Source organism: Maniola hyperantus, chromosome 13 (genome assembly GCF_902806685.2).
Source record: "Maniola hyperantus chromosome 13, iAphHyp1.2, whole genome shotgun sequence".
Taxonomy (NCBI): Eukaryota; Metazoa; Arthropoda; class Insecta; order Lepidoptera; family Nymphalidae; genus Maniola; species Maniola hyperantus.
In genome coordinates, this window is record NC_048548.1 from 5,595,347 (window position 1) to 5,619,765 (window position 24,419).

Genomic DNA, 24,419 nt, shown 5'->3' on the forward strand with positions numbered 1-24,419 from the left:
GTGCTTCAGCACCAATGCATCCTTAGTGACGTCTGGATTTTAAACGAGTCGTTCATTAGTATCTAAGAGGTGGCGCTGATTTGTTTGGTTTCTAAATCGTGAAAAAAATTGTTCGCTTGACCATATCTTGTCATTTATATCGATGGTGCCACACGTCGTACCTATCCTACCATACTTACAGATTTATCTGGTTTAGTAGACTATAGCAAAATAAGTTTGTATTGATCAGATGCGCTCTCCCTGGGTTTCACCTAATTCACTTTCAAGATTATAATCAAAAATTGCTAAGGAGACAGTGGTTTTAATATTTTTCTGTTGTCTGGGATCACACAGACAATTAAAAACAATTTTTTTTAGGTTACTTTGTCCATATGGATATAATTATTTTCTCAGTTATGTGAAAATACCCTCTTAATTACAGACTGCCTGGCTGCAGCGTTGGCGAGACACAGCTTTTACCTATTACAAACATCCATGTACTATGGTGGTTACATTACGTGTTCCTAGAAGCAATACAATACATAACTATCTATATTCGTGATATACATACTTATTACTTACATCTTTTCGCAACGTTAACATAATAGATTTTTTACATGTTATTGTGAGCGGTATTCATAGAGGTAAAGTCGTGCAGTTTCGGTCGGTGTATGCCTGACTAATTTCACTATCACGATTAATCCAAAGATAGCAGGCGTAGAGGCATGCGTCTACCTACTTCTGAAGGAGTATACGCCAGTACATAATTTTAATGAGCGCACTATAAATGCTAGACTAGAATTGCGTCGCGTCACCTGTATCAAATTACAAGAACCAATAAACCCGGACCCGTTGTCTGGGTTCTTTTAAGTAAATATTCCCCTTAAAGCTTGTGCTAGACTAGGAGTAAGTACACTTACGACTGTAGATAATTAGATAATAGTAATAGGTGCAGGGATTCAAACTACACTTTCCTGATTTCAGTCCTAACTTTCAGTACTAACTGTTGAGCTGAGTCAAACTTTTAGCTGCCTACTTAGTCGGTTTTTTTACGAAATTACGACCACGTGACTTCTCTCGCATAAAATTTAGATAATTCTATAGATAGACAGACACTTGGGGATAATGTAGCTATCTATCAGTAAATGAATTTTAAGAATCGGGTCATTACTTCCGGAAATTACGCCTAAATACTAACTCACAAGTCACACCGCTTCAAAATATTATGTAAAGTAATACTTAGTAAGATTTAATATTATTGAAATTTTAAACTATTCGTGGAACTACCCGTCTGCAGCGATGAAAATGTAGTATCTCGACGATCAACAGCACCACGGCGAGGATCATCCCGTAGAGCAACATCAGCAGTGCGGGGTAGAAATCTGTTATGTTGACCGAGTCGAATACACCACCATGTGCTATGCACGGCGGCTTCTTAGTGAATATCATACGATTAACGCGGTCGATTAACCCGTGTTCATGATTTCTAGTTAACCTGGAAGAGTTATTATACAAGTTTCAGACGGAAGGAAGATGTCCTGCATAAAGTACGCGACAGGTCGAAATTACGATCGGGGAGGGAACGCCCCGCACAGTGCACACTCGCAAAGTCCCCGCGCTTACCCGGTGCGGGTGAGCGCGTGTGATGTGCGGGATGTCCCCCCGCCTCATACCCCGATTGCCATCTCAACCTGTCGTGGACTATACCTACATCTTGCAAACAAGGGTCTAACTAATAAGTATCTTCCAAAATAATTCGAGTTTATAATTCCGATAAGTTTGTTCCTTCCTTGATTCGCAGTCGAGTCCCCCAGCCCCATATAGCTACCTATCTAGGTAGGTAATAGGATCTGAAGTAGATTTCGTCTAGGACTGGATGTAGAACTCTTCTACTCCATTGATGAAACCCTCAATAAAATATGTTCGACACTTTTGAATAGTCATTTACTAATAAGCACATAATACATTGTGAAAATTCAGGGTGCAATTTTGCACCTGTAAGGTAAAAGCGGTAATAGATAGGTGATAGTGATTATTACGTACGCCTCCTAATCGGACGTCGGGGGTTCGATCCTGGGCATGCATCTATAAATTTTTAGAGTTATGTGCGTTTTAAGTACTTAATTAAATATCACTTGCTTTAACGGTGAAGGAAAACATTGTGAGGAAACATGCATGCCAAGTTCTCCATAATGTTCTCAAAGATGTGTGAAGTCTGCCAACCACTTGGCCAGCATGGTAGACTATGACCAAACCCCTTCTCACTCTGAAAGAAGACCCGTTCTCTGTAGTGAGCCGGCGATGGGTTGATCATGATGATGAAGATGTGAGAGACGGCACGAAATACCTAGGTGGTGGTTAATATTTAACGAAAGGATTACCCAATCTTGTATATTTCCTTGAACGGAGAGCTCTTCTTACAAGTGAGCCAAGGTTTGTTCTCTTGTAAGTACTGGATCTCTTGGAGTCCACACTTTTCGTGCTCTAAAAAGTATTTTTCAACGAATCTGTATCCACTGGCACCGTACATGTTAAATGCAAAGGGTCCCTGCAAAATAATACCTAGATTAGATACTTACATCAGTCAGGCTTTTAGGCTGCCTCTCACGGTTTTCCACTTGAGCTATGGTTATGCTACATCATGAAAATGAAACAATAGATGGTGGTTTCCGTCCTCTGCTGAAGTCATCAATTGCAATTGATTCGCCCAAAATTTCATTATAGAAAAATGCGTAGCGTAACCCTATTACTTTTGCAGCTCTGTCTGCTCTTGGAGGTCTCTTGAGATAACGACAAGTTTTTGCGCGGAACAATTACTTAGGTACCTACTTGTATGTTTGTGTAATGTGTTAGCTTCATTCCATGCTCTACTCCTTTAGCACTGCACAGTATTGGCGGCAAAAACTAATTGAGTAAGTATTTTTAACCGACTTCAAAAAAAGGAGGAGGTTCTCAATTCGTCGGAATCTTTTTTATTTATTTTTTATTTTTTATGTATGTTCCCCGATTACTCGAAGACGCCTGGACCGATTTTGAAAATTCTTTTTTTGTTTGAAAGGGTATACTTCAAAGTTGGTCCCATTTAAATTTGGTGAAGATCTGATGAACATCTTCGAAGATAGATACTGGAACTCCTCAACGGATAAGAGTAAATTGCTCGCGATCAGTGTAATAGCTTAGTAAACAGTAGATTTTTAACCAGTCATAGCATAATTCCATGGGGCCACTAAAAATTGTGAAATAAAAATTTTTTACAAAAAAAATAAAAACCGACTTCGATACACAAACACTAAAAATTGAAAAATAATTTAATTTATTACCGAATATATTATGTAAACAAGAGTTAATATAGTTCCATAATAATATTTTTTGGGGTCGGTGCCAATGAGGTGCCATTGAGGAGTCTCATAAACATATGAAGTCTAGACGATTCGCGCAGCTACTAAAGCTAATTGGCACCGGCACCAAAAAGTATTATTATGGAACTATATTAACTCTTGTATACATAATATATTCGGTAATAAATTAAATTATTTTTCAATTTTTAGTGTTTGTGTATCGAAGTCGGTTTTTATTTTTTTTGTAAATTTTTTTTAATGTTTAATTTACCTTTTGCATTTTCTTCACTCCCTCTTCTAAAGTCATAAAATTTGGCTTAGAGCCTCTGGGTGCTATTTTCTTTTCGTAGATAGCTTTTCTTACTGGTTCAGTAGCTATCTGAAAGTAGAGAGTTTACAGTGGCAGAGATGGCCTGTAAAGTGGCTTTAATCAGACTCGGGTAGGTACAGGGGGACCAATTGAGATTTTTGACAATTCAGTGGGTAATAGACGGTGCCGCGTACCTAGATTTATTCATTTGACTTCTTTTTTGACCCATTTCAAACATGCAATTCGCTTCGCTTCAAAAACTTACAGAAAAAAAGTGCCTGTTATATGCTGTATCCTCAACTCCCAATTCCATTTTTGAGTTGAGTAGATCTGTCAACGTCTTGATCTCGTTGGAGGTCGATTGCAGCAGGGCGACGATGTTCGCAGAATATGAAGTGTACAGGAATAAGAACAGCATCAGCACGAGGAACATCACTATACGCCCTAGAGTTCCTGAATAATGGAAAATTATAGATATTATTGCATATAATTATAGATATTTTTCTACTAATGCAGACTACTTATATATACATAAACAATATACCTACCTACGTCCTACCTACCTACAGCTAAAAACCCGTCTGTGGCCCAGGTGGGAGCGGGTGCGTCCTGCGGGGCGACCAGCAGCATGTAGGACAAACCCTTATTTATAAGAAATTTGAAGGAAGATGCACGGATGCGTCCTAATCGAGAGCGGGTAGTAGGAGAGTATGGCAACGCACCCGCTGGCCGCCCGCAGGACGCACCCGCTCACAGCTGGGTCGCTGGGCCGCAGACAAGTTTAAAACTGAGATTTTGCGTACATTTTTGTTATTTTTTCTCAGTTTTTATTCGGGGTGCGGCTGAACCAATTTCAACAGAACTTTCATCGGTAGATAAACTAAATTTCTGAGCAACTGTGAAAATTTTCAAAACTTTAAGTAGGCAAGTAGTAAAATTAAGTGAGCAAAGTCCCTACCGTAAATCTAATTCATAATTAATTACCTTTAAATTCAGTATAGGATCCTTGCTGTGTGACCGCCCCGATGATCATCATTGCTATTTCACCCGTATTTAGTGTTAGAGAAGATTTGTCAAGCTATAAAAATTGATGAGTAGTCACAAGACAGACAAGAAAAATGTTAGAAGTTAGGTGCTTAAATACGAGTAAAATTATTACACTGCATAATATTATAAGTATCACGTAGTTAATAAATCAATGGTATCACTGGTAAATATTAGGCAGGTGTACACCGACCTATTTTTAAAACTAATTAAGTAGGTAGTTCATTGGCTTCTTTGCCTAACAAGCCATTGAACTAAATTACGTAGTTATCTATAAAGTTATCTATTTGAAACAAAACTCGTGCTCTGTGAAGATGTCAAAATTATGATATCATTGAATATCATAGAATACTAGCTAATTCATAGTTGTTCTTCAAGCGAGTGCAGTCCAGCCAGCAAAAAATTTTTTTGGGATTGACCTATCTATTGCACAGTAGGTAGGTATAGGTAAATAGAAAGGTACCTACAACATAGATAGAGGACGTTGTAAGAAGCGAAGAAAATGGGTGCCTATGTATCATTTTCCCAAAAGATTTCCAGTTTGTCTTCATTATCACCATGATCAACCCATCGCCGGGCTCACTACAGAGCACGGGTCTCCTCTCAGAGTGAGAAGGGTTTTGGCCATAGTCTACCATCCTTTGTGTATATCGCACCAGTTTATGTATTGTGCTTTAAAATTTCTTTGTATATTAGTTTTGTTTACTTACGCTATCACTGTCGCCTAACTTAATACTTTCCCATCGTGCATTTATATAAATAATGACCAACACTAAAAAGACCACGACGAAGAGGCAAAGCCATACTTTTGGCTTAAACGGCAAGACGAACAAATTGTTCTGGTACGATAGAGATGGCTGTCGAAACACGAACATAACCGTGGCACTAGATGGGCATGTTAAGTACTGCAGAATTTTCATTCTTGGTTTTGTAAAAAATATTACTGTGCCTGTAAAGAAAAATAAGAAAATTTGTACCTACCATACAAACAGACCGACCAGAATCTGAGATAAAAACGTGTTAAAAACTATACCTAACTGTTCTATCAAAAACCTATTACTTAGGTAAGGTTAACTTTTTATTAAATGTATCTATGTAATGGATTTTAATTTTGTACTACTTCCTAGTTTTTTTAAAGTAAATACCTACATATATCTATTTTATTCGATATGGCAGTTACAATATTAAAATGGGCAATTATAAAAAATAATTGGGTCTTATAACTTATTTATTTAAGAATAGGTATTCTAATAAGCGGAAATAAATATCAGAATAAAAACTTGCCAAGTTCGTGTAAGAACACGTATAATGTAGGGTCCCGTAGTCATATTCAATTTATTTTGTCCTATCCTAAACCGAAAATATATAGCATGACATTAGGTAGTAAATTAAGTGAAATGAGCAGCCTGTGCAGCAGCCCATTGATGTTGGAATCCCCCTCTACAGCAGCCCAATATTATTGCGACTGGTCGCACGAGCGTGAGGTTTCAGATATCTGAAGAAAACCGGCCAAGTACGAGTCAGACTCGCGCACCGAGGGTTTCGTACTCGGGTATTTTTTTCGACATTTTTCACGATAAATCAAAAACTATTATGCATAAAGAAAAATAAAAATCTATTTTAGAATAAGTATACAGGTGAAAAAAACCCTTTCATATGATATCCCATTTGATTTTTCTTGTTTGATGTAACTACAAATCCACGATTTTCGGATTTATTCCTTTACTTGTGCTATAAGACCTACCTACCTGCCAAATTTTATGATTCTAGGTCAACGGGAGGTACCCTATAGGTTTTCGTGACAGACACGGCATACAGATGGACAGACGGACAGATAGACAACGAAGTGATCCCAGAAGGGTTCCTTTTTTCCTTTTGAGGTACGGGACCCTAAAAATGAATAACTACGTACCACCTAATTCAGCGTCTCCTTTGAGCACGTCTCCAATCATCCCATTATAAGTATCATTCACGGCATAACCCCAGGTTTCGGTGAATATTACAACCCGCGTAGCATTCATAAAGTCAAACAGTGGATTCACCTGTCGGATACTGGATTTTGATACAAAGTCTACGTGAAGTACGTTCAACCTGTATTAAATAAATAAACTGATGAATTCTTTATTTATTAAATAAATAATATGACACAGGTACCTACTATAAAGGTAAGTTATGTAATAGGTAAGTAAAATAAAATAAAATAAAAATATTTTTATACAATTTTTTTTAATGAAAATATTAAAATGAATCTCGATAAAAGAGGCATACTTGCGCCGCTTGCCGTTTTCAGCTGTTTCTGCTGCGTCTCCCGGCCCTTTTATTAATTTAAACTATTACATGTAGTTTTGAATCGTCAAATGCATCTACCACTGTATCTACCACAGTAATTTAGAATAGAAGACTATGCCCTATTGCTTAGATTTATTTAGTCACCACGATTTGGCGAAGAAAAAATTAGTGGTTGTGGAAAAATATACCTACTACATCTATCTACTAATAGACAGAACACAAAATATATACTTAATAATTCTCTATTCTTTCACACCACTCACACTAAGTCTACTTATTCGGGATCCTTTTTAGAGAGTCTAAATGTTGAAATCCAGTTTTAGGTTAGTATTTTCAATTTTCGAAGTAAGATAACTCTATCAAGTGTAAGACAAATATGCATTCTAAAACAGATTTTTTATCTATTTTTATGTATCATAGTTTTTGAATTTTGAATTATTAAAATGTCGAAAAAATACGACTGTAGTACGGAACCTTCGAAGTGCGAGCCTGACTCGCACTTGGCGGGTTTTTTTTACATTTTACAATGGGAACCAGTCCGCTTAAGAAAATATCCGGGAAAACGTAGATCGAGAGGAGGTCTAACTCTATACTGGAGATTGGAGATAGATAGGGACGCTTTAGGAGCTTTTTACATTTTCCCGTTAAATATTTACTTATTAAACAGTAGATTTTTAACCAGTCATAGCATAATTCCATGGGGCCACTAAAAATTGTGAAATAAAATTTTTTTACAAAATAAATAAATACCGACTTCGTTACACAAACACTAAAAATTGAAAAATAATTTAATTTATTACCGAATATATCTACTTACCTATTGCAAATCCTAATTGCTATGCATTGCAACCAGTCAATTTTACAGATAATAATATCTAAATAATTATTATTAATTACTAGACGGTCATTGCCGATACTTCCGTTCCCACGCGGATGAAATCACTATCAAACACCTAACTACCTAGACATACCTTATCATTGATGTTGTGTAAGTAGTGTTTAAGCTAGTGAAACCAAGCGTAATAGGTAATTATTTTAATTAATTTTATTATCAAGGTGAATTTGCTTACGAGGAAGATATCTTTTGGTATATCATTGGTTAAAATTATAATAAATACTAATAGTACTAGGTATGGTAAATGGTAAAATGGTAGGTTCTCTAAAACCCATTACGATACGTAAGTATTGACAGTTTTATTTGGTGAATTATTGAGTAAAGGACAGCTGGTAAATATGATTATACTGCTTACTTTGTACTTTCCTATATAGATAGATGAGTATTACCTATTATAATATTTGCCTTTTCGCCGCATAATAATTCCTGGGCTTCGGCAAAACCATGAGGCAAGCAAGGGCGGATCCAGGGGGGGGGGGTCATGGGGGTCATGACCCCCCCCTGGGCTGCGTCCAGGACCTAGGTGGACCACTAATTAAAATTGTTAAACATAATGTTTTTTATATACCTAGATTTTATTAAAAAATAATATGTATTATATACCTGTAATGTATTGGTCGGATTGGTCCTTTACGTTTATTATTTATAGTAAAGTTTTTATTATCCAAGCGCTCGTTGCATCTGGGGACCCCTAAAGATAATAGAACTATTCTTTATACAACAGATGACTTTATAGTTTTTAGTACAAAACTTCTGGCATTTATCTATATCGTAATACAATATTTCTGACATTTATCTTTTCTTTTTTTGTAAATAATGTCATAAATTTTGCGCTCGCTTCGCTCGCACGTTCTGTTCACTACGATTAAAAATTCCTTCCGAGATGCAAGCTATCACTGAGTAGTACCTACCTACCTACATTTAGCCGTGAAAAAGTACCTAACAAGATGATAGACAGACAGAAAATTTCGCGCTCGCTTCGCTCGCGCTTTTGCTCTGTATTAGTTGTTGCCCACCCGCAACCTTGTCCGCATTGATTTAGGTTTTCAAAAAACCGTAGGAACTCTTTGATTTTCCGCCTAAAAAGTTATGCAGGTTTCCGGGATGAAAGCTTTCTCTGTGTAGTACCTGGTCAAAAAGATAGACCGTCAAATGGTAACAGATAAGTAGATAGACACGCTTTCGCATTTATAATATTAGTAGCTACCTTATGATTTTTTCGTAAATATATGAAAAATTTCGCGCTCGCTTCGCTCGCGCTTTTACTTTATATTGATTGATACCCGCAACTTCGTCTATATATATATTTAGTTTTTTAAAACTTCCGTGAGATGCCGTTTCCGAGTGTAAACAATCTCTGAATAGTACCAAATTTTGATTTAGAATATGAACTTTGAAAAGCTAACAGATAGATAGAAACATTCGCATTTATAATACGTCTAGAACGTGACTTATCTGCTTTCTTTGCCTATTCCAAGAAAATAGTACCTACTCTGTCATAGGGGCCCCGTTATTCTAATGTGCCCAGGGCCTCCAATAGGTTAAAGACGGCCCTGCGTGCGGGTGTGCGGGGCGTCCCCCCCCCCCCCCAACCCCCGCTCGTCATACCCCGATTACCAACTCGACCTGTCGCAAGAGGTCGAGTTGGTAATCGGGGCCCCTGGCACCTAACCCTGGCACCAAAGCTGGATCCGCCCTTGGAGGCAAGTTGCGGACACAAAATAAAATTTTATGGTGAGTAGGAAAGTCTAGTTTAAGATGTACTAAACCAATACTAAACTGATATCAGGCGCCTCACTTCTAAACTTCCCATGCGTAGGCTGTAAATATTAATGCATAAACATAACATGGAAATTTTGAAAATTTGCGCGAAATACATATTTCTTTACTTACGTTGAAAGTTGGATAGAAATAGGCGTTATTTTGCGGTAGATAGGTAGTCTTTATGTGAGTCTACATCTCCTTAGGTTGTCCCAGTACCGGAGTGAAACGTGCGTTTTGGAGAGTTTATGGTCGTGGTGCATACATATCTACTGCCTCTTCTACATATTGTATCGTATCGGGAGGGTGGGTGGTTGTACCATACAGAGACCTTGTTTAGAGAACTATACCAAAAACTAGTTGTTTCTCGTGTAGGTACTTACTTGAGATTAAACGTCAAGGCATCTTTTTGTGTGTCCTCTGAGCTTGCAACCACAGATATACCTATGGGCATACCTTCTAAATTTTTTCGTCTTATAGTTATTGAAGTGCCCATATTTTTCGATTTATTTAATCCACTTGACATCCATGTACCAAAGGTTTCTAATTTCCAGTCATACGAGTTGGATTTTAATTTGTAAACTATAAAAAGTAGGTACTTAATAGAATAGAAGTAGGCGTAGAAGTTCTTAGTTTATAATATTGTATTGTAAATTATCTCTGCTATAGGTACACATCACTTCCTTATGTTAAGAATTAATATTGGGTAGGTATAATATGTTAGTGAGGTAGTAAAGGTTAACATAAAAATATTAAACAACTTATTAATAAAAGTTTTTTAGTATTAGGCACGTAAATTTATGCAGAAAGTGTTTCGGCATGATTAAAAAAAATAGGTAGGTAAATTATTATGATTAAGTATAATAATTAGGTAGGTTTTATACGTACTTAATGTCATTTTTTTTGTATTGGAAATCTGTCAAAAGGTTCGTCAGTTTAGAAGGTAAAGTGGGTACCTACCTATAATTTGGCGATTGAAAAACCGTCCTAAGTTGTATTTTAACTTAGGGCTGATTTTTCAATCGCCAAATTAAGTGCTAATATTTAGGTAGGTACTGCTCAATAAAAATGCCACATTGTCTTATACTTGTATACTTAGTTCACGTCAATTTATGAAAAAAAAATTGTCTTTATGCCATGTGTAACTACTTTTACCTACCACATAAAGTTCATACTTTGGACCAATGAGCACCAAGAACAGTTAATTCAATTGTCATAAATTCACTTAATATCTACAAATATTGTTAATGTGTTTGCATACTTATTTACATTCGACCACTTAGCCAAGACGATGATAGGAACCTACCCAAATTCAAGGAAAAATGGTTGCCATCCTTTTGAGATAAAATTACTTCGGAATCAAGTAAAATACTGAGATCATCCAAATCATTAAGAATTTTATTTTTGCCGGGATTTTCACCAATAAATAACCAACGGTATGGATTGCGAAATTTTCTTGTAGCATTTGCCTGAATACAGAACAAGATCAAATTAATAAATAAAAATATAGTATATTTTATATTAAGTAGGTACCTAGGTAAGTAGGTATCTACTTATGCTAAAAAAAATCTACATGATTATTATGTTCCAATTGGTCTTTGAGTAGTTTTTAATAAATTATTATTTACCTGATTTAAAAAACTCTTCGCGGTTGAACAATTCAAATCGGCTATAATCATCAAATCTTTTGTTTCAGCTGAATTCTCTAAGTTTTCAAAATTTTGAATGAATTGAATAGCTTTCGGTCGCTGCACATCAGCCAATTTACTAACGAGCTCCATCTTCTTTGCTTCAAAGAATAAAATAACTTTGCTAGTAAAACTTAAAAAAAAACACTCGCTGGATCGACATCAGAGACGATAGGTAGAGACCATTTGATGTCGGAGGAGTTACTGCTATTATTCTGTGGTAGGGAACTAACATGAGTTGCTAGGATCTGCTAGCTCTCTCTAAAACGTACCTACCAACATAAAAATCTTTAACAAAAGTGATTAATGTTTTTACGTGGGTACCTACTTGTAGCAGCTGAAACCGTTAAAAAGCCTTTGGCAAAAGCTAGCAGATGTGTGTAGGTAGATAATGTTGAAATTACAATAAAAGTTTTCAATAGCTATGATATCCTAGTGGTATAGGACGTCCGCTTCCTAATCAGAGGTCGAGGTTCGATCCCGGGCACGCCCCTCTAACTTTTCGGAGTTATGCGCGTTTTTAAATAATTAAAATATTACTTGCTTTAAAGGTAAAGGTAAAGGAAAACATATATCGTAAGGAAACCTGCATGCCTGAGAGTTCTCCATAATGTTCCCAAAGGTGTGTGAAGTATGCCAATCCGCACTTGGCCAGCGTAGACTACGGCTTCTCACTCTGAGAGGAGACCCGTGCTCTGTAGTGAGCCGGCGATAGGTTAATCATGATGATGACACTATCCCACATTTATTGTTTCTCAGAAAATAAGTAACGTCTGGCGGTTCAGGGATTTTGGACCATTTACTTCTGGAGTTTTTGATATAAGACTTTGAAAAACAAAAACATCAATTAATATCTTACGTGCTTTCCAACAGTCATAAACAAGAACACTAGTTGGTCGATCATACGAATCTATTACATCACTTATCATTTGGACTTCATAATTAAAATCCTGACCATTTATTCGTACAAATTCGGTAGCTGCTACAAAAACTACAAAGATATTCATCATCATAAAAAAAAATACAGAGTTACTTTGATTTAGTTTTTTGTCATAGTGACATGTTTGCAAGAGCAAGGGATATTTAAGCCCCTATCTGTATTATCGATTCATAGGCTTTTACACAATAAGTGCTAGTTTTAACCTATTCATTAGCTAATCATACAGGCGGTCTTTGTCTTTACGTAATTATTGCTAATCGTATGGTTTTAATGGTAGACAATAGAATACGTGTACTAAACAACGTACTGTCTACTTAACTACTAGACTAGATTTAATGAAAAGCTCGCTTTTAAGTTAGGCCATCATCATTTACAAAAAGGTTAAACCATGAAAATGAATTTTTATTCATACCGAACAATTCGTGGTAGGTAGGTTCTTTTGACGATTCAAAAGGAAAAGTCCATTTGAATAAAAAATCATTCTCCTACAATTTCTATAATAACCAGAAGAGCATGAAGCCTACTAAAAATTATCTATTTGTCATCGGTCCTAGATTAATAGAAGGGTAAAATAAGCAAACCAAAAACTTACAATATAATTAGCAATCGTTTATTTTTAAAATAATTTCTTACATTGATGCCTTTACTAGTAACTTATAATAGCTCTACCTACTTTACTATTTTTGTATTTTAATGTCAAGAAAGTAACTTTTTTAAGTACGAGGTACCTAGTACTTTTGCACTTAACCTGAAAAGTGCTGAAAATTAAGTAAGAGTATGACGACGCGTTGCTCCTTGATTTATAATCATATCTTCAATTTGATATCGTCTATTATATATTAGTTCTAACAAAGCTATAATCAAAGCTATCAAGGCTCCATAGGATAGCACCAACAAAGCTGGATAGCAGTCGACCATGCTCACAGATACAAAATTAGCCTGTCTCCCTGAACATTTAGGTCGTTTTTCGTAAAGCAGATGGTTTTCTCGTTGCTGTAACCCATGTTCTTGCAGACGTTTTGTCCTGTGAACAATTTGTGTAGGTAATATTATTCTAAATTGTATAAAAAGACAAGTCCTGTCTCACTGATTGATTCATTAACTCCCAACTCAAACTCTAGCCTATATAAAGCTATAAAGCTGAAATTTTGCACACTGGAACCTCTCTATAATGTAGACAAGGAATAAGGTCAGATTGTTTGAAATTCCCATAGGATAGGGAATAAAGAGGTTTATATTTTCGCCGTGCAAAGCCGCAGGCTGTTGCTAGTAACTATAAAAAATATACTATTAGACTACTTTTTCGTGACCATTCATTTTCCATAAGGAAAACCTTGTTCGCAAAAAAACTTTTTGCTAAAACGTGGTTAGTGGTTACCGTAATTTTTTCTAGCAATTTAAATGAGGATATAATTGAGTTGTGTTAACTCACGAATTGTTAACTATTTAATTCAACGTCGTCGATCAAAGAACGCCAACGGCTGGACATAATTTTAGGTCCTTGAAGAAGGGTGGGATTTCCACTCTACGGTATTATGGCGCATGTCAATGAGTATGCGCTTGTATTCAGTGACTCTGTCACTCGTTTGATATCGTCAGTTCAACAACTGAGGGACCTTCTGATACCTTACTTTCCAGTGCAGGCTAACTACTTACTTAGTTACCGCTCTAGCGCATTGAGACCCAAACGTTTATAATATAGGTAGGTATAGGTGGTCCGAAGCTTTGGTAGCGACTCAGCAAACCAGACCAGCTTGTCAGGTACAACTACAGATTTACGAGTCGTTGGGATATGTCGTTATTATTAAATACTAGATGATGCCCGCGATTTCATCCGCGTGAATTTAGGTTTTTAAAACTCCACACCATGGGAACTCTTTATTTTGTGGGATAAAGTCCTATGTCCTTCTCCGGGATGCCAGCTATCTCTGTACCAAATTTCGTCAAAATCGGTTTTAAACGGATGGGCGTAAAAGGCTAGCAGACAGACACTTTCGCATTTATATAATTATAGTATGGATATTATATCTATAATTATTATTGCTCTGTTTAGTGCTTACCCAATTTTAAACATTTCCATAAAAGGCGTGTTTTTCCTTACAGCGAGCCATGGATCGATAACACGCAAATATTGTATCTCTTTGAGGCCACACTTTTCTCCTTCTTCAAAATATTTTCCTACAAACTTGTATCCCACGCCAGTTTCCATGTGAAAAGCGAAAAGTCCCTGAACAAAATAAATGACACAAATTCATAGGCGTTCCCGAATCTCTCGGCACCACCGAGAACGCCTAAGTTCCAAACAGGTTGATTGATTGAAATACCTATTTAAAAAATATAAGTCATACATAGAATAATCAAAATCAAAAATTCAGTAGGTAATATTTATTTACCTACTAGCATTTAAATAAGTAGGTAGGTAGGTATATCTGTAAATCTATACCCATTCCCAGATTTAAGTAGACGTGGAATTTAAACGAAATCCTAAAAGTCACCTCAGGGATAAAATAACCCTAAAGGTACCTACTTAAGTACTTAGAGGAAAAAGTATTATCTTATCATAATCATATGTCTCTTGTAGGGACTTCCCCACGCCAGGTTCTGCGGCGGCGCGGCGGCGCGGCGGCGGGGCGCCTGAAATCTAACCTTAGTATTTTTAAAGAAAGAAAGTTTTTTGTTACTTTAATTCGTTCGATTCAATATTATTATCTATGTTTAAAATAAATAATTATTTAAACCTAAGCCAGGCCCAACGGTTAAAGCTAGTCTAGCAATACCGGATAAATTAATAACTTAAATAATAATTACGTCTAATTCAAATTGCTTAATAAACTAAATGACATAATTAGGTACGGTCTATCATTTCAAATCTAAAATCTAGGTCATATTAATCTAATAAAACTTGAGGAAAACCGTTATACATTCCTCATGACATTAAATCAGTCTACCTACAAATAACTCGTTTTTGGGAATGGCCAACTGGCAGTTTGTTATATACCGACTTACTTGATTTGCAAAATTAATCTATGAGATAGGTACTTCAGTTAACAGGAAGATCATAAGTTGCAAATGTATAAGCCTACATTTATATGTTGATTGCACCAAATAATAATATGTATAATAATAATACTTAATAATGTGGTCCGTGTACCGTCCGCGTCGGCGCCGCGTCTTCATTCAATGCTAGACTTCAAATTCGAATTCTTTATTTTGCAAGGTACAGACAGAGTTTAGCAGCAGACAATATGGTTCGCCTCAACGACTGCTGACAGGCATGCCAACTTCCACACAACGCGGTCTAGCAGCGGCGCTTGGATCCAGCGGCCTCGCAGGCTCCAACTCGTTTGATTTCATCTTCCACCTAATAGGGAATTTACCTGCGCTGTCCGATGCGAGGTTGCCATTCCAATATCGAACTATGCCAAACTCTACATAGAACTATTCCAAATTCGAACTAAGTATGTGCCCTGTCACTTCAGTTTCGTAATCCGTTATAAGCTATATCGGGTATTCTGGTTTTTCCACGGATCTTCTCATTTCTGATTTGATCAAGTATTATAGAACAAAAAGACTCAACGAAAAAAGAACGTCTTGAAGTAAAGTGAAAAAAGTATACAAAAGCTTTATTCTCTTCAAGAGAGCTTCAATATAAAATGTTCATGACATACCTATTACCTACCTAATAGGTACATATGTTCATATTCATAGGATGATCGACAGATATGAATGAATTTAGGAATATCGTAATATCGTCGGTACCAATGAGTAGAGTACCTATTAGGTATATAAAAAATGCAAAATTTTACAGTGTAAACCTTTTGAATTTCCTTGACTCCTTCTTCCATGCTTATGAACCGTGGTTCCGTTCCAGGAGGAGCCACTTTGGTTTCATAAATAGCTCGTCGCACGGGTTCCGTTTCTGTCTGAAATCAAACATATTTTATTCTCAAATTTACAAAGGTAATATGTGATATAGTAATCCGTGCTAATTTTACATGGACGCCTAAATAATAATAAAAATAAGTATGGTGCACTACTACTATGGTGCACACACACATGTAACACTATTTAGGTATATGCTTCAAGTGCCGTAGGTCACATCATCATCATCATCGACGATAGACGTCCACAGCTGGACATAGATCTCTTATAGGGACTTCCACACGCCACGGTCTTGCGCCGCCTGGATCCAGCGGCTCCCTGCGACTCGTCTGATGTCGTCACACCTAGTGGGGGTTTTTTCAACGCTGCGTCTTCCGATGCGAGGTCGCCATTTCAGCACCTTGGGAGCGATCTGTCGGTTTTACGAACTATGAGCCCTGCCCATTGCCACTTCAGCTTCGCAACCCGTTCAGCTATGTTGGTTACTTCTCATTTCTGATATTTTGATCACGTAGAGAAACTCCAAGCATAGCTCTCTCCATCGCCCGCCGAGTGACTCTGAGCTTTCTTATGAGGCCCATAGTTAACGACCACCATGAAGACCATAGTTAGTGGGTCTCATACTACATTAGAATTTTTATATTATGAGTGAAAAGATAAATGAAAAGTTAAAGATTTACCGAAAAATAATATCTATTGTACACAGTGTCGTGTACTCCAAACTTAATCCTTGAGTGTAACAAATCCTCTAGTGTTCGGATTTGAGACGAACTTGACTGCAGCAGAGCTACTATGTTTGCAGCGTATGACGTGTATAAAAATGTTACCGTCACGAATAGAAAAATCAGCACCATGCGCCCTAAGGACCCTGGACAATAAGAAAGATTTATTAAAAATAATAATAATATTATATTCACCAAAATCATGTAACAATAAGGTAAAAAAAATAACGAGACATTTCACCGCGATTAAATAGCCTCATCTGGTGACAGAAGGGCTGGCTCATTTTCCGATCAGCCTGGCTGACCAGCGCTGAAATGCAACCAGTACTCTTGCACCATTTCACGCATGCATGATTTATATAGTAATTAGATATTATTGTAATATTTTCATTTAAAAAAAAAAAAGTTTGTATTTTCCTGAAGCTTTTAGAATGAAGCCCGAAGCTAACATTCGGTTCAGCCAACATGTCGGTAAAGTTAAAGTTTCAGAAGTAAAACATGCATTTATTCTTAGAGTAGGTAGGTACCTTTAAGTTCAACAGTGCTTCCTTGTTGACATGTAGTTCCAAACACAAACAAACCCACATCAATTACGTTAGGTCTCAAAATGCCAGCATCCTCTGTACGCTGCAAAGATGGTGAACTACTTTGTATAAATATTAAAGGTACATGAATGGTATTTAATAATATAATAATCCGTACTAATATCATAAAAGGGAAAGTGTGTCTGTCTGCTAACTTTTCAAGGCCTAACAGTTAAGCCGATTATGATGAAAGGTACAGAGTAAACTTACGTCCTGGGGAAGAATAAAGCTTCAATTTTTATCCCGAAAAATTAAAAGTTCCCACGGGATTTTTAAAAACCCTAAATCCACGTGGACATCATCCAGTATTATGATAAATAAGAATAAAAGAGCATCTTTGTTAAAGTGATAGATAAAGGTAATTCGGTTAAATAAGTTTTAGTAAATATCTAAAAATCATAATACATTCAAGCGAGAACTATTGAATCTAAATAATATGTAAAAGGAAAAGGTGACTGACTGAGAGAGTGACTGATCTATCAAAGCACAGCTCAAACTACTATTTACGTATCAGGCTGAAATTTGGCATGCAGATAGCTATTATGACGTAGGCATCCGCTAAGAAAGGATTTTTGAAAATTCAATCCCTAGGGGTTTGAAATTTGTGTAGTCCACGCGGAGGAAGTCGCGGGCATAAGCTAGTAACATATAAGCTGATAAATATACAATCTTACCGATATGCAATGCTTTGTCCGTTTCCATTCCCAAAAAGCAACGATGCATAGGACCAAAAAAATTAAAACTAACAAAACACCAGAACCAACCCATAAGGAAAATTTGAAAGACAATAAGAACAAATTATTTTCATATGAAAGTTTTGGTTGTTGAAACACGAATTTAGAGCGAGTCGGTGTCGGACTTGAAATGTATTCCACTACGGATAAACGCTCTGATGTAAGAAACATTGGTGATCCTGAAACAGTGACACGTTACTTCATTCATGATTTACACACCTGTTTTAGGGTTCCGTACCTCAAAGCCGGTTTCAGCCAGCTTGCTCATTGTTCTACATCATCTTACAAATAATTACACTCCAAGTTATGTAGGTATAGTGTCATCATGATCAACCCATCGCCAGTCCACTATTGAGCTCGGGTCTCCTTGCCCCCCAGTGTAGATTGGCACACTTCACACACCTTAGATAACATGAAGAAGTCTTAGGCATGTAGGTTTCCTCACGACGTTTTCCTTCACCGTTAAAGTAAGTGATACTTATTTAATAATTGCTTAAAAAACCCTTAGGGTGCCTGTCCACTGAAGCAAAGCGGAGCGGAGATTTGTATAGTTGAGTTTTGACCAATCAGAGTTTTGTCAGATGACTGAATAAAATTATCACGTTATTTACCGACAATCTGATTGGTTTGCTCAGTACATCTCCGCTCCTCTCCGCTTCAGTGGACAGGTACCCTAATACCTCCGAAAAGAAAGGTGCCCGGGATTGAACGCCTGTCTTTGCGAATAGAAATGTACTTATAGTAGGTATAGTAATAATTACTTATTTACCTCCGATCTCCACCTCTTCTCTTACCAAGTAGCCAGTCATGCCACTCCAAGAGTTATTGCGACGGTAGCCCCAGGTCTCTGTGTAAAGATACTTTCTACCAGCCTTCAGGAAATCCAGCAGCTGATTCGTTGTTGGGAAGTTTACCTTTGTTATTGTGTCTATGTGGTCATTCCTATTTAAAACTTATTTATTTGAAATCATTAAAAGTTAATTAATGATTTCGAGTTTTGTTTACAGAATTTTCAGTGATTGTTATGACGTTTTAATTATTGCGTTTAGTAATAAATTAAATTCCAAACAAATTAAATAGTTACAAAAATAACCTACTTCTACAAAATATAAATAATTGTTTTAAAGAAAATATAGATACAGGACACTGGTCCTATTTCACATGAGTAAAAATAGGAATTTTAAGTCGTAACCTATTTATTTTCCCTCGAGATTTTAGGCTAAAAAGCGCCAGCTTTTGGGACCCTTGACGCAAGGATATCACAGTTCACACAGTAAGTACCTACTTATAAATAAAATCATGACCGGTGACCATTAGGCCCTGAGTCTCAAAGGCAAGCCTGCTAAAACGTATTCGTTGAGATAAGTATTTAAAATTCTTACACTTCATCAGTCAAATGATTAATACTGTCGTAATCGGTTAACACGTAACAAATTTTGATTTCATAGTTTTCCAAATTAATTCTTCGTAGAGCGGTAATTTTTGTCAAGTTTTTAGATTTTTGGAAACCATGACTTTTGTTCCAGAAGCCGTAATATTCTTTTTTCCAAGAACTTTCTAGGTCGATTTTGTAAACTGTAATAAGTAGATAAAATTATTAAACTTTACACAACATAACATTATAGGTATAGATAATACAATACATTATCTACTAAACAAACTTACTATAATACATTACGTAGCATAAATTGTTTAACTGGTGTATGATAATAACTTCTGAGTCAACAAAAAAATCAACATTTTCGAAATTTTTCAGAATATCATTTTTTTCAGAATCGACTGCATTAAGACCAATTAGTATCCAACGAAAAGGCGCAGCAAACATTTTTTCTTCACTGTACTGTAATTTGTTTTTGGAAAAATTCAATATCTATTTAGTGTTTAAAAAAAACAAGAAAAAAAAAATAGGTACCTACCATTTTCAATGAATTTAAGGCATCCGGACAACTAACGTCAGCTAAAAACATAAGGTGCTGTTTATCTTCTAAATTTTTGGGCATATCGCCTGGATCTACAAATTCTACTAAATTTTGTTGAGACACATTTTTTCCTGCCAAGACCGAATACAGTTGCACTTTTACGTCTGCGAAGAAAAATAATAAAGTAGATTCGACCTCAAATGTAATTGATTTATTACTTCCTATATATTTCTTACAGGATGACCAGCAAGTTACAGCTACAATAACAGATGACGGTTTTTCTAAAGAGCTTATAATTTCTGCAGCCAAGTTTGCTTCTATGGCAATCTCTGAAGAGACGACACTTAAAAATAAGAAAAAAGCAACAAGACCTGCTTTCTCCATTGCGCAAACTGGATTCAGGTTAACGAGAAAATGAAATTCAAAATTGGCAAAGTAACAAGGTTTATAAATCATCTTTTATTCGTGAAAATAAGTTTGAACGGCAAATTGGCCAATTTTCGGAAGCCATTCTTTTAAAGGTTTTCAATGACAGGTACTACATTATGTATCAACGTCGATCACGTTTCGATTCGATTTCCAATTTTCTGTCTTTTTTATTAGCAGTAAAAATGCAAAAGGTTCTTTAGCAATGTTTTAAGAATAATAATGAAGCAAGAAATGATGGAAGAAATAGGATGCAACAATACTGTTAGTTAAAGTAACAAATCGTTATCTAATATCTTAAATAGGTATTTACCTACTGAGTGTATAATCTGTAGTTATTGTACAGTTATACCTAGGTAAAGCGTCATCAATAAATAAATGACATATCAATATTTATTATTTGAAAAAATTCCACTAGGTCAAAGACATTTATTTACATGGACGGATCCTACTTGGTAAAGACTTTTAATTTACATCACGCTTATCCGTGTCTAAAGTAAGTATGTATTCCATTTTTATAGTATGCAATAAAAGACTACCTAGGTACTTAGATATTTAAGCGTTTCGCGGTCATAATATTTTTATGATGGAAAATAGATAATATCTACACTTACTATACGTCTTGTGACTTGAGTAAATCTGTCTATTATTGCACGGTGTTGTGACTTGAGCAAGTCCTTCTATTATTGCACGGTGTAACTATTGTACATAAATCACTCGTGTCATAGTTCGTAATGTATAATGTATTGTACCTAGGTATCTATTTCACTTTTCTGAGATAGCTATTTTCTTTGTAGATACGGAATTACTTATATCGATATAAAAACTTAAAAATAATTAAGAATAGGAATGTCCTGTTTTGTAGTAGATAGTTAGAAAGCAAAGAAATATTTCCATACAGTAATCTCTTCAAAGTAAACATACTAGACGTAAGCAAATAGTTTTTAGTCACTAATGATCTAAAATACTGGATAATATCATAGTAACTGTGTCATGTTTTGTGAACAAACAAAGGTACTTTTCCGTATCTTGTTGGCAACCTAACTAATAAGTCCCTTAGTTTATCAGTTCGTACATCGTTAATTTAATAAGTAAATTAATTACAATGCCCCTGATATTGTCCAGTTCGGTTTACCACTAGTTGATAGTGGGACCTGATGATGTTGTAACTTAATTTGACAATATATTTATTAATAAATTACGTTTCTTACTTTTATTAAACTAAGTATCTATACAAAAAAAAACTTCTTAGATTTTAACAAAAAGTGGAGTGTCATACGCACTTTAACCGTGTGTGTAGATTTGCGATTGCGATGAATTGTATTGAAAGAATAATTTTGGCTAGTTGTTCTACAGAAAGTTCACATGGCAAAAAATATGGTGCATCTAATTCTGAATGGACACCGCTGCTGAGACGTCCCAAAAACAATCCCTTGAACACGGTATCTTGTGAGTAATCTCTTACAATATTTTAATTAAGTAAGTACATAATATAACTAATGATTTTCACGCAAAGCTTCCGCCAAAGGTATTTTAAAATTAGGAGAGTTAAATCTAGATACCTATTTACCTATTATGAGAAGGATGTAACCACTCAGAGGCGTCTTTACCTATGGTGCAGGGTGTGCGGCGCACACGGGCGCCGGGTCTAAGGGGGCGCCGAGCGCCCTCTAATGCGACACCTCCAAAGATGCGTCGATGCCGGCGCTCTCAAAGACGGTTATGGCCGACGCAGTCATCATTTAAAATCATCATTAAAAATTGCACCATTTGCATCCGAATTTCCGTTTGAAAATATAACTGTTAGTATTCTATTTTGACCCTGCTCCTACTAGACTAGAGGGCGCCAGGGTACTGGTTGCACACGGGCGCCACAAGGGCTAGAGAATTAGAGATGCCTCTGTAACCATTGCATTTTAATAAATATCAAATGTTTTTATTTTATTTTAGATTACCTAATACTTAACTGTAACATGGTAATAATATCTACCTAATGGCCAAAATCTGCGTGTAAATAAACCAAAACATAAAATGTTTTGGTGTATAGGTACTTAGATATTATCATAATTAAATATTTGGACTGAATTTTGATCACTAAGCACTTATTTACACCCAAAACGGATCTTCGAAGTGCTACCTTTTGGGAATACCAACTGGCAATGATGTGAATCACAATGCTTGAGATTTTTATCGCAGGTACATAAGGAAAGTCCGATAATTTTCCTTATTTTCACAAGTATTTACTAATGTGGAAAGAAATGTGTTTAAGTAGGTATTTGTTTATAATTTCTTAGACTTTTATGTTCAGCGTACATACCTAAATATTAAAACCGGACCAATAGTCAACAGGGAAGATATAGATATAAGTCCAGCTAATTGCTATTGCGCTGGAACCATGTCTCATTAACATCGAAATGACGTCATTTTGATGTCAGCCGAAATAAAAATATACCATCCTCGAAAAGTCTAGTGCTGACGTCACTAAGATGGCAGCCACGCGCATTAGCAATTTGCGGGACTTATAAGTGTTTTCATTCTCTTCTAATAGGTAGGTACGGTCTGCGCATTGTACAAAAATAGATCTCATAGAGCTGGATTTGTGTATTTAATCCTTAAGTACCTACCTAGTCAATGACCTGCGCAACTTTAGATAAAACTATACCTACTTATTGTTTTACGATCATTGTATAAACTTGGTGAACCTACGTTTATTGGTCACATAATCTAACAGTGCTGATTGGTCTATTGAACACGTATCCGCTCCGCTCATCTTATGTGGGAGCGCATAATAAGCGTGCGTTTCCACTGAGCGGAGCTGGGCGGAGTGGAGCGGAGCGGACCGTACTTAGGCTTAGGCTTCCTGAACCCTAGTCCGCGACAGGTCGAGATGGAAATCGGGGAGGGAACACCCCGCACATCCACACAGCCCCCGCACCAACCCTGCGCGGGCAAGCGCGAGTGACATGCGTCTGTGCGGGGCGTCCCCGCCTCATACCCTGATTGCTATCTCGACCTGTCGCGTACTTACCTATTTACTACATAAACACTATTGAACTCACGACCTTACCCATAGATAACACACTAACCTTACCTTAGCTTCGCTGTAGCACGGTAATGTTATCTTTACCGTGGCTGTAGTTTGGTAGGTAGTAGGTACCTACCTATTCTCTTCTATAATAGAAAAATGAATCGCTAAATGTGTTGCTCTTCGCAAATCTCGAGAACAGCTAAACCGATTTCGCTAATTCTTTTTTCATAATATTCCTTGAAGTACGAGGATGGTTCTTACGGAGAGAAAGTTTAAAAAAAATTGAATCGACTGTTAGGCGGAACGAAGTTCGCCAGGGCAGCTAGTTTAATACTAAAAGTTTTAAGAATGGAATCCTAGCTGGACCTAGAGCTTCTAGGTACCTACTGTGTGTATAGTAAACAAGCAGTAAAGAATGCAACTAATTAGATATTATTTGTTCCAAGGAATATACGTAAACAAGGTAACCTCCATGTCATCGCTGATGATATTATGTACGTACCTTATAACTACCAAGTAGGTACCTATCAGCATGATTGAAGAAAAGTAGGCCATGCAAAACTTCCACTGCACGGAGTAGATACGACCCGTACCTATCCATGTACCTACTTTAAATGTAAACCTTTTATATGTTTGCCTACCTACAATACCTATAGGTACCTGCTAGGTGATTCGCTAACTCAGTGTCTAACACAGAATGATAGCCACCGAGGTTGGTTGGTTCTACATTGCTGCTTCACTGGGTGGTAGTAAAATATTTTTTCGTAGAAAACCTTCAACGGATTAAAACACGAGCTCTTAGCACGAGTTAGAGAATCACCCCACTGGTAGGTAGTCTCATTATACCCATTGACTTAAGAAACGACGAATGGAAATAGTG

The 24,419-nt window shown here is 36.5% G+C and overlaps 3 protein-coding genes across 3 annotated transcripts in view; 2 read left to right on the plus strand and 1 right to left on the minus strand.

The window, feature by feature from the left end:
• The window catches only part of LOC117987946 (lysophospholipid acyltransferase 7-like), a 300,396-nt gene that overhangs the window by 214,062 nt on the left and 61,915 nt on the right, over nt 1-24,419 (plus strand). The window lies entirely within an intron of this gene.
• LOC117987729 (uncharacterized) lies at nt 945-20,520 on the minus strand. The gene is made up of 20 exons (XM_069502719.1): nt 20,457-20,520; nt 20,083-20,249; nt 19,832-20,006; nt 19,549-19,741; nt 18,936-19,108; nt 18,107-18,345; nt 17,376-17,475; nt 16,807-16,994; nt 16,060-16,167; nt 14,305-14,471; nt 13,022-13,268; nt 10,923-11,085; nt 10,000-10,198; nt 6,584-6,762; nt 5,382-5,620; nt 4,612-4,705; nt 3,893-4,080; nt 3,589-3,696; nt 2,361-2,527; nt 945-1,474 (listed from the first exon to the last, which is right to left on the minus strand). The coding sequence occupies exons 1-20, from the start codon at nt 20,467-20,469 to the stop codon at nt 1,246-1,248; spliced, it is 3,336 nt and encodes a 1,111-aa protein (XP_069358820.1). The 5' UTR covers nt 20,470-20,520; the 3' UTR covers nt 945-1,245.
• LOC117987724 (putative inorganic phosphate cotransporter) overlaps nt 21,641-24,419 on the plus strand; it is a 37,482-nt gene continuing 34,703 nt past the window's right edge. Inside the window, exon 1 of the mRNA XM_034974766.2 lies at nt 21,641-21,960. Within this exon, the coding sequence (XP_034830657.1) occupies nt 21,825-21,960 (136 nt within the window). The 5' untranslated portion in view covers nt 21,641-21,824. The remainder of the gene's footprint in view (nt 21,961-24,419) is intronic.

Coding starts and splice junctions, on each gene's coding strand:
- LOC117987729 (XM_069502719.1), bottom strand. Junction 14,472..16,059: donor GAGTCAAGGAAATTCAAAAG/GTTTACACTGTA, acceptor TATTTTGTTCAG/GGACTTTTCGCTTTTCACAT. Junction 11,086..13,021: donor AAGGAGCAACGCGTCGTCAT/ACTCTTACTTAA, acceptor TTCTGTATTCAG/GCAAATGCTACAAGAAAATT.